This window comes from Puma concolor, chromosome E1, assembly GCF_028749965.1.
Source record: "Puma concolor isolate L17-30 chromosome E1, mPumCon1.1.hap2, whole genome shotgun sequence".
Taxonomy (NCBI): Eukaryota; Metazoa; Chordata; class Mammalia; order Carnivora; family Felidae; genus Puma; species Puma concolor.
Window position 1 is genome coordinate 43032121 of NC_141680.1, and position 15967 is coordinate 43048087.

Here is a 15967-nt window from a genome sequence, read left to right on the forward strand (position 1 = left end):
ATGTACTCACCTGCCTCTGCTCTCCTGTGGCCCCCAGGAAGGGCCCCAGCTCCAAGTACAAGAAGATTCCTTCATGCTTCCATCCAACGAAGATTTACAGCGTGCCTTCTAAGGGCCAGGCACATGCAAGGCACTAGGATACACCAGTGAATAGGACGCACATTTTTTGTCCTCGGGCAAGTGAGGCCAGTAAAGGACCGTTAAAAGGGAGGTGGGAGGGCAACAATAGCAGGGGCTCCTGACTTGGGTTTGGGAAGGGCTCCTGTGAGACATGATGTCCAAACTGGGGATAAGGAGGACAGTGGAGAGAATTTTCCAGGCTGAGGAAACAGCATGATCAAAGACCAAGAGGTGACAAGGTGGCACCGTCCAAATACCCAAGTTCAATGAGAGACATGTGGGCTATAGGGAGAGCCCGGAGGGGCAAGCAGGGAACAGACGAGGGAGGGAGTTCTTGCAAGCCATGGTTACTCTAAGAGAAACGGGGAGCCATGGAAAGACTTGGGGCAAGAGAGTGACAAGTGTCAGATTTGCCTTTTAGAACATTCCCTCTGGCCCAGCTACAAAGCACAGAGTTGACAGAAGACCTGGCCATGGGCAGTGGGTCGGAAGTCAGAAATGATGGTGGCCTGAACTCCTGGCAGGGCCTGGGGGAGGACCCCTGTGGGGAGTCTGGCCCGATGAGGTGAGGCCGTTTCTGAGCTGCTCCAATCAGAACCCCACATCTGCATGCCTCCCTCCTCCCTTCTCCCTCCCACACTTTCTGCTGAGGTTGCTGGGAAAATGAGGAGGGCTGTCTGGCCACTAACTGGTCTTTTTCCTCCAGAATGGAAGAGCATTTTATTTAACGAGCACTTAACAGATCACTTGGGAAGGTCAGATGCTGATTGAAGAAAAATCCCAACAGTGCGGCTCTTCTATAGTTGGTGCAGTTATGTGATAATTGGTTAACTCATCCTTGTAGACTTTATACAATGCAAAGGGGGTTTGAGAAAACTTAAACCCCTATAAAAGAAAAGGAACTTGGTGCCCCCGTGACAGCTTCTTTGTTCCGTGATGAAGATGGGCTCATTAATTCCACAGCCTTTTTACCTGCTTAAGCCCACCCTTCGGGCTCCCCCCAGAAGGTTCTCCTTCAGTTATCCACTCCTCCATCTGTATCTTTTTATCTCTCCCTCTTTTTTTTTTTAAATTTTTTAACGTTTATTTATTTTTGAAACAGAGAGAGACAGAGCATGAACAGGGGAGGGGCAGAGAGAGAGGGAGCCACAGAACCGGAAGCAGGCTCCAGGCTCCGAGCCATCAGCCCAGAGCCCGATGCAGGGCTCGAACTCACGGACCGTGAGATCGTGACCTGAGCTGAAGTCGGACGCTCGACCGACTGAGCCACCCAGGCGCCCCATTATCTCTCCCTCTTTATTGGCTCTTCTTCTCAACTCTCATCTTGCTAAGCCTTCCTGGGGACCCTGCATCTCCCTGGCAGGGTCTTCTCTCTCTCTCTCAGTCTGTGCCTTTTCAAAAACCCCTTCTTCCGAGGCATGTTCTATCCTTCCTGGGTCTGCTTCCTCTGCCTCCCCAGTCACTCTCGACCCATTGCCCTCCCTCTGCCGGCCCACAGCCACAGACATTGCTCTGACAAAGGTCACCAGTCACTTCTAAATGCAGAATCAACGGGCTTTTCCAGGCGCCTACTTTCTGGACCTTTTGGTGGCATTTGACAACACCACCTACTCCTGCCTTGACTTCCCCACATTCTGACCCCTCCCTGTCCATGCTGCTTCTTGGTCTCATATGCTGGCTCCTTTACCTCTGCTCCCCCACCAGCCCACATAGGCCCAGACCTTGGCATTTTCCAGGATGCCATCTTGGGCCTCCTCTCTTCTCTTTCCAGAAGTCCTCCCTGGGGTGATCTCAGGCTCTCTTTAACTGCTAATACTGTTGTTGGCTGAAATGTCTACGTCTAGCCTAGAACGTCTCTCCTGTGCTCCAGACCCATAGAGCCAATTGCCCTATTTCTTTTTTTTTTTTTAATTTTTTTTTCAACGTTTTTTATTTATTTTGGGACAGAGAGAGACAGAGCATGAGCGGGGGAGGGGCAGAGAGAGAGGGAGACACAGAATCGGAAACAGGCTCCAGGCTCCGAGCCGTCAGCCCAGAGCCTGACGCGGGGCTCGAACTCACGGACCGTGAGATCGTGACCTGGCTGAAGTCGGACGCTTAACCAACTGCGCCACCCAGGCGCCCCTAATTACCCTATTTCTAAGCCTCTGTGCTGGGACTTCCCATGAGCACCTCAAACTCAACCTCGTTGGTTCCCCCTTAAACTTGCTGCTCTTCGGGGCGCCTGGGTGGCTCGGTCGGTTGAGCGTCCGACTTCGGCTCAGGTCACGACCTCACGGTTCGTGAGTTCGAGCCCCACGTCGTCGGGCTCTGTGCTGATGGCTCAGAGCCTGGAGCCTGCTTCGGATTCTGTGTGTCCCTCTCTCTGCCCCTCCGCTGTTCACGCTCTGTCTCTCTCTGTCTCAAAATAAATAAAAACATTAAAAAAAAAAAAAAAAAAACTTGCTGCTCTTCATGTATGCCCTTTCTGGTGAAAAGCCCCATCACCCATCCAGTCACAGGAAACCTTTGTGTCACTTAAAACACTGTGTTCTTCGCCTACCCACACCCAATTGGGCACCCAGTCCTGTCACCTCTGCTCTTCAACATCTTAGACTTATTCCTTTTTCTCTGTCCTTGAGGTCACCGACCTCATCGAGTCCACCCCACACCCTAGCGCTGCTCCACACCTCCACACTGTTGCCACAGCTGTCGCCCTACACTGCAGACCTGCGTGGAGCATGACCTGTGTGGACAGGGTTGACCCCCGGGCTTCTGTAGCAGCAACCCGGCTGAGACACAGCTTTCTGGGGCCCAGTCTTCAGCCTGCAGGCAGGGGGTGGCCTCTGGCTCCAGGGAATAAACTCATCCTATTCACAGAGGCCAGGGGTCAAGTTTATTCAAAGGGAAATAAGACCTAATGAGAGGCACGTGGTCCTGTCTCCGGAGTAATGCTTCAAAAGGGACACCTTTTGTGACAATTGCGAAGAGGTATCAGAGGGAACAGTGTGACAGCAAGACACCTAGGGAAGATGGTTGGGGTGGCACCTTTTATACACCTGCTTCCCCACCAGCCAAGGCAAAGGGCTCTCCCCCAGTCATGACCCACCTCCCCACATGAGAGCCCTGTGATACCTTACTGGAGCCAACATTCTTTTATTTATTTTTTAATGTTTATTTATTTTTGAGAGAGAGAGAGACAGAACATGAGCAGGGGAGGGGCAGAGAGAGAGGGAGACACAGAATCTGAAGCAGGTTCCAGGCTCCGAGCTGTCAGCGCAGAGCCTCGTGCGGGACTTGAACCCACAAGCTGTGGGATTATGACCTGAGCCGAAGTCGGACCCTTAACAGACTGACTATCCAGGCATCCCTGGAGTGAACATTCTTGACTTCTGCTTGGTAGGTCAAGACCAAGAAACGTGAGCCATCATAATGATGTGCTCTTAGCTGGGAGCTGGGACGATAACTTACCAAAGAGCCTGGACCCGAGTTCCCGGGGTTACGCGCTGCCTGTGGCCGGGGCTTAGGCCTTGACATTAGGTTCTGTTTCCTCTTATCCCACACAGGCCCATTCCCAATGACCCCTTCTGCCTTCGTGGTGGTAATCCTGTTGTCTCTGTCTTGACCACGAGTTCTCCAGTCTCTAGTCTCTATGTTACTGCTCAGTTGATGGGAGACTGGGTGTGGATTCTACTCCCAAGCACTCAGGGGTAGGCATGAAATGTCATGTTTCTTTATGCTTCTATATCAGATAACAAGCTCGGTGCCCTTGTACCTGGTTGGCAGGAAATTCATTCACGGGCATGCTCGTGGGGGTTCTCATCTTCAGGGTTAGGGAAGACCCTGTAGTCTGAGATTTGGGTGGGGGCTGGGGGGAATGGTCAACTAGTCTTCAGGTGACAGTGGTCACTGCTCTTATGTTCACTTTCTGCGGCCCTGAGGCCAGCCTTGCTGGGGCAGAGTTGGGAGGCGGGCCCTGCCCTGGGATTGACGGCACACCCACTCTCCTGTGCAAAAGCCCTATTCTCTCCTTTTTCTCTCACCGACAATAGCCCTGACAAGAGCCCAGATGACCCAAGAGGTACTGGTTAAAGCTCTTGTTTTGGGGAGGGGACTGTGAAGGGGACCTAAAGGATGAAAGGGAAGTGGATTTGTCACAGTACACTCCTTTATGCTTTCTACATGTATTTACCAACTGTTGTGTGTGTGTTCATCAAAATGTTTTCAAAACATTTTTTAAATCAAAAATTTTTTAAATACTTTCTTCCACAAAGAGCTTCTGCAGAGTATGAAAACCAGACCAGCGAAAGAAAAACCGAGTTCGGGGGCGCCTGGGTGGCTCAGTCGGTTGAGTGTCCGACTTCAGCTCAGGTCATGATCTCACAGTTTGTGGGTTTGAACCCCGCATCAGGCTCTGCACTGAGAGTTCGGAGCCTGGAGCCTGCTTCGGATTCTGTGTCTCCCTCTCTCTCTGTTCCTTCCGTGCTCAAGCTCTGTCTCTCCCTGTCTCTCAAAAAATAAAATAAAACGTTTAAAAAAAGTTACAAAAGAAAGAAGAAAAACCAGTTCCATTTTCCTTGAGGACCCAACCCCAAGGGCTTGCTTCCCTGGGGATGGAGGGCCCCAACTTTTTGGGATGGAGGACCCCAACTTTCTCACCATTTTAGAGAGAGCACCTTTACTCCTACCTCTTTAAATTTTTTTTTTCAACGTTTTTTATTTATTTTTGGGACAGAGAGAGACAGAGCATGAACGGGGGAGGGGCAGAGAGAGAGGGAGACACAGAATCGGAAACAGGCTCCAGGCTCCGAGCCATCAGCCCAGAGCCCGACGTGGGGCTCGAACTCACGGACCGCGAGATCGTGACCTGGCTGAAGTCGGACGCTTAACCGACTACGCCACCCAGGCGCCCCTACTGCTACCTCTTTAAAGAACAAGGGAAAGGAAAACCCTTTGAGTTTCCATATCAAAATACAACTGGACGAGGGGCCCCTGTGTGGCTCAGTTGTGGAACGTGCGTCTCTTGATCTCGGGGCTGTGAGTTCAAGCCCCACACTGGGTGTGGGGATTACTTAAAAATAAAATCTTTAAAAACCAAAACCAAAACCAAACTGCAGCTGGACGTATAAATATTTCTGGATGAGCTGACCTTTTTGTTATCAATTTACCTGGTTTAACTCTCCCAGGCTCCCGGATACCTCACCATCTACCCGCAATTACTGCCTTGCTTAAAACATGTACCACAGGGGCGCCTGGGTGGCGCAGTCGGTTAAGCGTCCGACTTCAGCCAGGTCACGATCTCGCAGTCTGTGAGTTCGAGCCCCGCGTCGGGCTCTGGGCTGATGGCTCAGAGCCTGGAGCCTGTTTCCAATTCTGTGTCTCCCTCTCTCTCTGCCCCTCCCCCGTTCATGCTCTGTCTCTCTCTGTCCCAAAAATAAATAAACGTTGAAAAAAAAAAATTAAAAAAAAAAAAACATGTACCACACAAAGTGGGTGATGGGCATCGAGGAGGGCACCTGTTGGGATGAGCACTGGATGCTGTATCGAAACCAATTTGACAATAAATTTCACATTCAAAAAAAAAAAAAAAAAAAAACGTGCCACACAAAACTTCCTTATCTTACCTCTTCTGCCCCCATTTTGTCCCCACCTCATACCAAACTCACCGACCTTTTGGCCGTTCCCTGCCCATGCTGAGCTGTTTCGAGTTTCTCTACCTTTGTACCTTCTGTTTCCTTTGACTGACATGTTTTTCCCCTTCTCTGCCCAGAGAACGCATTCTTCCCGCAAGGTCAGTCTCATGTCTGTTTCTGGGGAAATCTTCCTGGGCAGGTCCATGTTGGGAAGGATTCTCCTCCAGGTTCACGAGGCAAGCATCTCCCCTCCCTGGAACCTTCGGTCTCTCCTTGTTCCTCTCAGCACCTGACTGCCCAGGTGACGGTGGCCTCTTGCACATCACCTGGCAGAGAATGGAGGTGGCTTTGCTCTCTGCCTCTGCAACATTTTGGAGGAAGGTTTCCTGGAATTGAGGGCTATGGGTTGCCAAGGTAACTCCACAGCCAGTGTTCCAAGTCCCCTGACCTCTGACCTGGCCCGTCAGTCCTGCTCAAAGGGGAGACAGGGGGATCTCTGTTACACTGTGTACCTGCTCCCTGCCCCCACTTCTGACTGGTTGCACACCCTGTGTACCCCACCTCCAGTGATTTAGGGTGCTTGGAGCCTCCACAATGTTGATCCGGTTCAGCCCTTCACCACCCCCAGCTCCTCCCAGGTGTTTTATGTTCTCAGCATTACTCCCATGCCTGCCCATAGGGTTCTGGTTGATAGCTGGTGGGGAGCAGGAGAGAGTGATGAGAAGCAGAGCCTGGAGGGAAGAGGGGAATCTGGCTGGAGCGGTCTGGGCAGGTGAATTTCCATTGCAGCCTTATAGCCAGGAGAAGGGTTCCATCTGGAGGGTGGAGGGAGAGCCCAAGGACAGTCCCTTTCTGTCCCCTTTACTTCCTCTTGCTTCTACCTGTGTTATCTCCAAAACCTACCCTTCCCCCCACTTGGTCCCCCAGCCTTGACCCTAAGTGTTTGATTTGGAACAAGGGGACAGAGGCTTACATGGGCCACTTAAAGTCCAGGTTCCTACCTCAGCCCCACCTCCCAAGCTTGGCCTGACCTCTGGCCCCCTCCAGTTTCACCCCCACCCCCACCCACCCATCTGCCCTTGGCTGCTTATCTTCAATGTGTCCATCATGCCTCTTGCCCAACAGCTCTGCTCAGAGACCAGGAACCTCCAGAGACTCAAAGAGGCATCCTGCTCCCAAGTCCTGTCTGTCTTTTATCTTTCTATTTCCCATTTTGCATTCTGATTCAGGAGCCTAAGGACAGTCCAGGAGATTTACCTATGGCTATCTTCATTATTTTGTCCCTGTGTAGTGTTCTGGTGACTGGCATGGGTAATGGCGGGAGTGAAAAGGGATTGGAGAGGGAATATGAACCTGGCCAGCCTCCCCGCTGCCCCTCTGTCTCCCCCAGCGCCCAGCCCCGGACACCCCCCAGCCAGAGCCAGCTGTTTGCGGACCTGAGCCCAGAGGAGCTGACGGCTGTGATGAGCTTCCTGACCCAGCAGCTGGGGCCAGGCCTGGTGGACGCAGCCCAGGCCCGCCCCTCGGACAACTGCGTCTTCTCGGTGGAGCTGCAGCTGCCCCCCAAGGCTGCTGCCCTGGCCCACCTGGACAGGGGGAGTCCCCCGCCCGCCCGGGAGGCACTGGCCATCGTCTTCTTTGGCGGACAACCCCAGCCCAACGTGAGTGAGCTGGTGGTGGGGCCGCTGCCGCACCCCTCCTACCTGCGGGATGTGACGGTGGAGCGTCACGGGGGCCCCCTGCCCTATCACCGACGCCCCGTGCTGATGCGAGAGTACCGGGACATAGACCAGCTGATCTTCGACAGAGAGCTGCCCCAGGCTGCTGGTCTCCTCCACCACTGCTGTTTCTATAAACGCCAAGGACAGAACCTGGTGGCGATGAACACGGCCCCCCGTGGTATGCAGTCAGGGGACCGGGCCACCTGGTTTGGCCTCTACTACAACATCTCAGGGGCTGGGTTTTTCCTGCACCCCGTGGGGTTGGAGCTGCTGGTAGACCACAAGGCTCTGGAGCCTGCCCACTGGACCATCCAGAAGGTGTTCTTTCAAGGCCGCTACTATGAGAGTTTGGCCCAGCTGGAAGACCAGTTTGAGGCCGGCCTGGTGAATGTGGTGCTGATCCCAGACAACGGCACAGGTGGGTCCTGGTCCTTGAAGTCCCAGGTGCCTCGGGGTCCGAGTCCTCCTCTGCAGTTCCACCCCCAGGGCCCCCGCTTCAGTGTCCAGGGGAGTCAAGTGGCCTCCTCATTGTGGACTTTCTCCTTTGGCCTTGGAGCTTTCAGTGGCCCAAGGATCTTTGACATCCGCTTCCGGGGAGAACGACTAGCTTATGAGATCAGTCTCCAGGAGGCCTTGGCCATTTATGGTGGAAATTCTCCCTCTGCTCTTCGAAGCCGGTACACAGATGGTGGATTTGGCTTGGGTCACTTCTCTTCAACCCTGACCCGGGGGGTGGACTGCCCCTACCTGGCCACCTACGTGGACTGGCACTTCCTTCTGGAGTCCCAAGCCCCTAAGACAATACGTGATGCCATTTGTGTGTTTGAACAGAACCAGGGTCTCCCCTTGAGGCGACACCACTCAGATATCTACTCCCAGTATTTTGGGGGCCTTGCAGAGACAGTGCTGGTCCTCAGATCTGTCTCAACCATGCTCAACTATGACTATGTGTGGGATATGATCTTCCACGCCAATGGGGCCATAGAGGTCCGACTCCATGCCACCGGCTACATCAGCTCAGCATTTCTCTTTGGTGCTGCCCGAAGTTACGGGAACCAGGTTGGGGAGCACACGCTGGGCACCGTCCATACCCACAGCGCCCACTTCAAGGTGGATCTGGATGTAGCAGGTAAGATATTCCAGCAGAAACAAGGATTCCAGAAGAGGGGGCTGAGGTCTCCATGCCTAGCTTTAAAAATTGTCACTGAAACATGAAAAATATAAAAGTGTATGAAATAAACGTGAAAGTCATTGGATTCCTGAGAGATTTTCACCCTTAGCAGATCATTCTTCCATACTTAAAAAAAAAATTGGGGCTCCTGGGTGGCTCAGTCGGTTAAGCGTCCGACTTCAGCTCAGGTCACGATCTCGCGGTCTGTGAGTTCGAGCCCCGTGTCGGGCTCTGGGCTGATGGCTCGGAGCCTGGAGCCTGCTTCCGATTCTGTGTCTCCCTCTCTCTCTGCCCCTCCCCCGTTCATGCTCTGTCTCTCTCTGTCTCAAAACTAAATAAGCGTTAAAAAAATTAAAAAAAAAATTCTTCCATATTTTAAAATGTCGCATCTGCAATATTTAATAAATTATAACATTTATGATATTGTATACTATCTACAAATAGGATATATTGATATAAATATTTAAGGTTTTTATTACCAAATTTGGGTCATAATGTACATATATTTTGCCACATCTGTTTTTTCACATAACAGCGTATCACTCATGTAAGCAACAAATATTTACTGAATGCATATTTGTGCCAAGCACGGCATTAATGCAATTTAACAAAAGAAACAACATCCTTGCTCTTAAGAGGCTTGCATTCTAATGGGGGAGTGGAGAGCGTGTGCAGCACCTTGAAAAATATGTGTGATAGAAACATTTTTATGCTTAACTGCTCTATACATCGGTTTACACAAGTGTAAAAATGGTGTAACAGTCCATTCTTAGTAAGACTGTTTGAGGATTAAGGATGAGTACTTTAAAACACTGTCTCTTAAAAAAAACTTATCCATGCATTCATTCATTTAAGTAATCCTTATACCCAACATGGGACTCGAACTCACAACCCTGAGATCGAGAGTCACATGCTCTTCTGACAGACCCAGCAAGGCGCCTCCAAAACACTTTATCTTCTGAAATAATTTTAGACTTAAGAAAAGTTGCAGGGGCGCCTGGGTGGCGCAGTCGGTTAAGCGTCCGACTTCAGCCAGGTCACGATCTCGCGGTCCGTGAGTTCGAGCCCCGCGTCGGGCTCTGGGCTGATGGCTCGGAGCCTGGAGCCTGTTTCTGATTCTGTGTCTCCCTCTCTCTCTGCCCCTCCCCCGTTCATGCTCTGTCTCTCTCTGTCCCAAAAATAAATTTAAAAAAAGTTGAAAAAAAAATTTAAAAAAAAGAAAAGTTGCAAACTTTGTCCAGTTCCCATATACCCTTCACCCAGCTCCTTACATGTTAACATCTTACATAACCACAGTATGGCCATCAAACCAGGAAATTAACATTATTACAATACTATTAACTAAACTACAGACCTTATTAGGGTTTCATTTGTTCTTCCACTAATTTTCTTTTTCTGTTCCAGGATCTAATGCAGGATGCTGCACTGCATTTACATGACTTACCTCCTTAGTTTCCTCCAACCCGTGACAGTCTCTTAGGCTTGTCTTGTCTTTCATGACCTTCACACTAGGGAAGATATTGGTCATTATTTTGCACGATATCTCTCAAAGTGGGGTTCTCTGTTATTTTCTCATGGTTAGATTGAGACTGTACTTTTTTTTTTTTTTGCAAGAAAACAAGAGAAATGACATTATGCCCTTCTCAGTCCATCATATCAAGAGATATAGTGATGTTGACCTCAAGCACTTAGTTACGATGGTGTCTTCTAGCTTTCTCCATTGTAAAAGTTAATATTTTTCCATTTCCTGTTAATAAATATCTTGGGGCAATTACTTTGATGCCATGTGAATATCCTATTTTTTTTTCTTCTCAAATTCTTGCCCACTAATTTTTAGCATCTATTGGTGGACTTTTTTTTAATGCCACAATTATTACTGCAGTGTTACCCTACTGGTCATTTCAAATTTTTTTCCTTATTCTTTATTCATTTATTAATTAGAATTCTTCATAAGGAAGGGCTATCCTCCTTTTACATGTATTTATATATGTAATTATTCACAACTGCACGGATTCATGGATATTTATTTTAGTCTAAGGGTTATAACCCAGTACTATCGTTTATTTTGTTCCTTGAACTGTTCCAGTTTTGGCCATTGGGAGATGCTTCAGGTTGGTTCCTGTGTTCTTTTGATGTGCCTCCAACCTTTTTTGAGCACTTCTTGGCACAAGATGTTCGAATTTTTTTTAATGCTTATTTTTTTATTTTGAGAGAGAGAGATAAAAAGTGAGCAGAAGAGGGACAGAGAGAGAAGGAGAGAATCCCAAGCAGGCTCCGCACTGTGTGGAGCCTGACGCGGGGCTCGAACTCGTGAACCGTGAGATCGTGACCTGAGGCGAAAATCAAGAGTCAGATGCTTAACTGACTAAGCCACCCAGGTGCCCCACAAGATGTTTGAATTTGATCTTGTATTTTCCCTGCTCCAGCCCTGGAATCAACCACTTCTCCAAGGTGTTCTGGTTCCTTCTAATTGGAAGATATTATTTAGAAACCAAGACCTGGGTACCCAGAGTGCTCATTGTCACTGGGATGTCATTGCTTTTAGGATCGCTCATTGGACTTAGCTAGAAAATATAGGTATGTATTCTGCCCGACACACACACCTCTCTTTAGCTCTGTTCCTGAGCAATATCTCTTCAAGCACTTTGAGCGGTGCCTGACGCATAGTGAGGAGTATTAGCCATTGTTGCTGCTGCTGTCCTCCACATGAGCCCGTGTGGGTGTACCAGAAAGAACTCTTGGCCTTTTTATTTATTTTTATTTATTTTATTTTTTTTTTAATTTTTTTTTTAACATTTATTTATTTTTGAGATAGAGAGAGAGACAGAGCATGAATGGGGGAGGGTCAGAGAGAGGGAGACACAGAATCTGAAACAGGCTCCAGGGTCTGAGCTGTCAGCACAGAGCCTGACGCGGGGCTCGAACTCACGGACCGCGAGATCATGACCTGAGCCGAAGTCGGCCGCCCAACCGACTGAGCCACCCAGGCGCCCCTATTTTTATTTTTTTTAATGTTTATTTATTATTGAGAGACAAAGAGAGACAGAGCATGAGCATGGGAGGGGCAGAGAGAGGGGGAGACACGGAATCTGAAGCAGGCTCCAGGCTCTGTGCACAGAGCCTGATGTGGGGCTCGAACTCACAAATCATGAGATCATGACCTGAGCTGAAGTCGGACGCTTAACCAACTGAGCCACCCAGGCGCCCCTCTTGGTCTTTAATTGTCACCTCTGGGTAGAAACCCTGGGGTGTGGACTAGGGGCAGTGAATCCACAAAAGGAAACTGAGAGTGTGCTTCATCAGTCTCTGCTCTCCTCTGGTCCTTGGAAGGTATGGAGGGAGTTTCGGCATGTTTTGGTTTACTGCTCTTTGGTCCCAGATCACTTAAGTTGATTCCTAATATGGGACCTAGTTAGATTCTAATAAAATCATTCAAAATTCCCAGAGTTCAGGGAACAGACTGTGCACTTGGCCCTGCTCTTAATTCCTTGCCAAGCCTCAAATGATAAGAAATACCCCCAAGCTCCAGCAGCATTGGGCCCGGGGTCTGATTTTCCTTCCCTCTGGCCAGCATTTCTGCCATCCATGTGTGGTGGGACCATTCTATGTTGCTTTCCTCTGTGTGCTGCTGTGTGGACAATGCAGAGCCAGAGTAAGACAGGGGTCCCCAGCACTACCATGATACTAACCACATGCCCTTGATGACAAACTAGAGCACATTCTTTAAATCTCTAAGCCTCAGTTGTCCCATCTATACAATGGGGACGATTGTCATTCCTCCTTCATAAGGTTGTAGTTCAAGTAAAGCACCAGTGCCCTGCCTGTGCAGAGCTCCTCGAGGAGGAGGTACAACTATTTTTATGTTAATGGCAAGGTAGTTCCGGTGATGCTATAGGGCTTTAGACATGAGGCGTAGACACTTTCCTTGGGTCAGGAAGAATCTGACTCCTGCACATTGCCAGCCAGTCTGCTCCAACCTCAGGGAAACCATCCTCCCTGGCAGGTCCCCAGCAGGAGAAGGTCAGTGGAGATCCAGTCATAAGGCATCTGGGATTATTACCAGAGACGACATCAGTCAGGACCTTCTCCAAATCTCTGGATAGGAGATATCTTGGGGAGAGGGAAGGGGAGCAGGGGGCACACCCAGTTCTGGGTTTCTCTTTGGCCCCACTCTGAAGCAGTGAGTGGAGGGGAGGGGACAGAGTCCAGAGGGGACAGGGCAGCTGCATGACCAGCCCTCCTTCCCGCCCACCTCCACCCCACCCCGGCAGGACTGGAGAACTGGGTCTGGGCTGAGGACACGTCCTATGTCCCCACGGCGGTACCCTGGAGCCCCGAGCACCAGATGCAGAGGCTGCAGGTGACCCGGAAGCTGCTGGAGACTGAGGAGCAGGCCGCCTTCCCCCTGGGAGGCACCCCACCCCGCTACGTGTACCTGGCCAGCAACCACAGCAACAAGTGGGGTCACCCGCGGGGCTACCGCATCCAGATGCTCAGCTTTGCTGGGGAGCCGCTGCCCCAGAACAGCTCCATGGAGAGAGCCTTCAGCTGGGGAAGGTGAGTGGCAGGGTGTTAGCGGCTGGAGGAGGTGGACTATAAGAAGGGCCCCAAGTTGCTCAGAAGCCACTTGCTCCCACCTCCCACAGGTGTGCATGCACATACACAATCATGCACACACACACATTCCCGCAGCCACAATCTTGGTGGTATTCAAGTGCTGGACGGAGGGATCAATGGAGAGTTATGTGCCAACTCGAGTATAATAAAATCTTGAAGGTGGGTTCTAGGTCATGGGTATATGGGTGTTCACTACGCCATTCTTTCAACTTTTCTGTATGTTAAAAATGTTCACAATAAAAATTGGAGGAGAAAACTGTACGAGAAGAGCACAGATCTGAGGGAATATGCCCTAAAACCCAGACAGGTGATACGCTGAAACTGACTTAAGATCGGAATCAGGCCATGTCTGCACACATGCATCCAGGGCGCAGGCTCAGATCTGGACGGATGCACGAGGATGACATTCCTATCTGAGATCTGGACAACGGGTCAGTTGATGTTTGAAATATGAGACACTGGACACACTCAGGAAGTCTCGGGACAGAAAGAAAGAGAACAAGTGGAGACAGAATAATAAAGAGGCTCGACGCTGTGAGACCTTTGTGCTCACTTCCTCTTTGTGCTCCCTCTCCATTGTCATTTCGGGCAGTAGGACAGGCTGATGACCTTGTGCGTCTAATCCAAATATCCTGTAGGTACCAGCTGGCCGTGACCCGGCGGAAGGAAGAGGAGCCCAGCAGCACCAGCATCTACAATCTGAACGACCCTTGGACTCCCACTGTGGACTTCACTGACTTCATCAACAACGAGACCGTTGCAGGGCAGGTCAGCTGAGAGGATGGAGGGGGAGGCTCGGTGGGGAGGTGAGAGAAGCAGGGATGAGCTACTTCATCCTCTCCCAAGCCAGATTCCTTAGGAGTCTTTAGAACCCACTAAAGAAAAAAGCTTTGTGATTTCACGTTTTTCCTGGGCTAGTGAGCTGAATCCGTACACACAGGGCTACTGGAGGAGGCAGGTATGTGCTTCACAAAGCCAGGCCTCAGGATCATCTTTCTTCTCCCCTGCCAGGACTTGGTGGCCTGGGTGACAGCTGGCTTCCTGCACATCCCACATGCAGAAGACATTCCCAACACGGTGACTGTGGGGAACGGTGTGGGCTTCTTCCTCCGACCCTACAACTTCTTTGACCAGGACCCTTCCTTCGATTCTCCTGATTCTGTCTATTTCCGGGGGGACCAGGATGCTGGGGCCTGCGAGGTCAATCCCATGGCCTGCCTCCCCCAGGCTGCTGCCTGTGCCCCAGACCTCCCTGCCTTCTCCCACGGGGGCTTCTCTCACAGCTAGGGGTGGTCCCTGGGATGGGGAATGTGGCCAGGGGCTCCAGGGCCAGGGTGTGTGGGGAGGGGAACAGTGGGCACTGGGCCAGGCAGCCTGGTACCCTCTTTTCTCCCAAGGCCCCTCTGTATGGCCCTCCCTGACACCCCCTCCCTGCTGGGAGCATCCTGAGCCTGTGATGCCTGACCCTGGGGGAGGGGCAGAGACACAACTCAGCTTTGTTGGCCCCAGACCTGCTGGGTTCCTGTCCCAGAGAGAGTGGCCAGCCGAAGCCTGGACTGATGGCCAAGCTTTTCCCAGAAGATTTGTGTTTCTTCTGACAATTTTTTAATCTTTGTTTTGTTTTGTTTTTTTAAGTAGGCTCCACGCCCAATGTGGGGCTCGAACTCACAACCCTAAGATCAACTCGCATGCTCTACCAACTGAGCCAGCCAGGTGCCCTTCATCTTATTTTTTGTAACAAGATTTTTTTTAACGATTCACATGTCATTAAATCCACCCTGTCAATATGTAAGATTGAGTGGGTTTTGGTATATTTACAAAGTGCGCAACCGTCACCCCTATCCAATTCCAGAGCATTTTCATCATCCGAAAAAGAAACCTCAGGCCCCTTAGCAGTCGCTCCCTGTTTCCCTCCAACCCCTTCCCGGCTCTAGGCAACCACTAGTGTTTCTGTCACTATAGATTTGTTTATAACCTGGACATTTCATATACAAACAGGTTCACACTGTATGTGGTCTTTTGTGCTTCTTTCACGCGGCATCTTGCTTCTGAGTTACGTCCATTTTGTAGCTTGTGTCATGGCTGAATGCGATTCCACTACATGGACAGACCACATTTTGTTCATCCACTCTTCGACTGATGGACATTTGGGTTGTTTCCACTTTATGGGTAAAGCTGCAGTGGGGGCGCCTTGGTGGCTCAGTCAGTTAAGCCTCCGACTTCGGCTCAGGTCATGACCTTGGTGAGTTCGAGCCCCGCGTCGGGCTCTGTGCGGACAGCTCAGAGCCTGAAGCCTGCTTCGGATTCTGTGTCTCCCTCTCTCTCTCTATCCCTCCCCTGTTCGCGTTCTCTCTCTCTCTCTCTCTCAAAAATAAACATTAAAATAAACAAATAAATAAAAGATTATTTTAAAAAGCTGCTGTGAACATTCACGTACAAGCTCTTATGAGGACATGTGTTTTCATTTCTCTTCAGTACATACATACCTGGGCGTGGAATTGCTGGGTCGTATAGCAACCCTGTCCCTAACCTTTTGAGGAACCGCAGGCTGGTTTCCAAAGTGGCTGTATCATTACTTTTCCTTTTCTTCTCTTTTCTTTTCTTTTCTTCTTTTCTTTTCTTTTCTTTTCTCTTCTTCTTCTTCTTCTTTTTCTTCTTCTTCTTCTTTTTCTATTGTGCTAAAACATACATTGCCTAAAGTTTACAAATTGCCCAAATTTAAACAT

General features: G+C 50.2%; 1 protein-coding gene across 1 annotated transcript; it reads left to right on the forward strand.

Annotated features, from left to right (window-relative positions):
• Positions 1-6866: 6866 nt before the first annotated feature.
• LOC112853990 (amine oxidase [copper-containing] 3-like) lies at positions 6867-15629 on the forward strand. Its single transcript, XM_086687394.1, has 4 exons — positions 6867-8582; positions 12896-13181; positions 13880-14009; positions 14253-15629. The coding sequence occupies exons 1-4, from the start codon at positions 6992-6994 to the stop codon at positions 14526-14528; spliced, it is 2283 nt and encodes a 760-aa protein (XP_086543520.1). The 5' UTR covers positions 6867-6991; the 3' UTR covers positions 14529-15629.
• The last annotated feature ends 338 nt before the right edge of the window (positions 15630-15967 follow it).

Excerpts from the sequence above, each read along its gene's own strand:
- LOC112853990 (XM_086687394.1), top strand. The coding sequence starts at position 6,992 with ATGGCTATCTTCATTATTTTGTCCCTGTGTAGTGTTCTGGTGACTGGC. Across the intron at positions 8,583-12,895 it reads GGTGGATCTGGATGTAGCAG|GACTGGAGAACTGGGTCTGG; the intron begins GTAAGATATTCC and ends CCACCCCGGCAG. Across the intron at positions 14,010-14,252 it reads ACGAGACCGTTGCAGGGCAG|GACTTGGTGGCCTGGGTGAC; the intron begins GTCAGCTGAGAG and ends CTCCCCTGCCAG.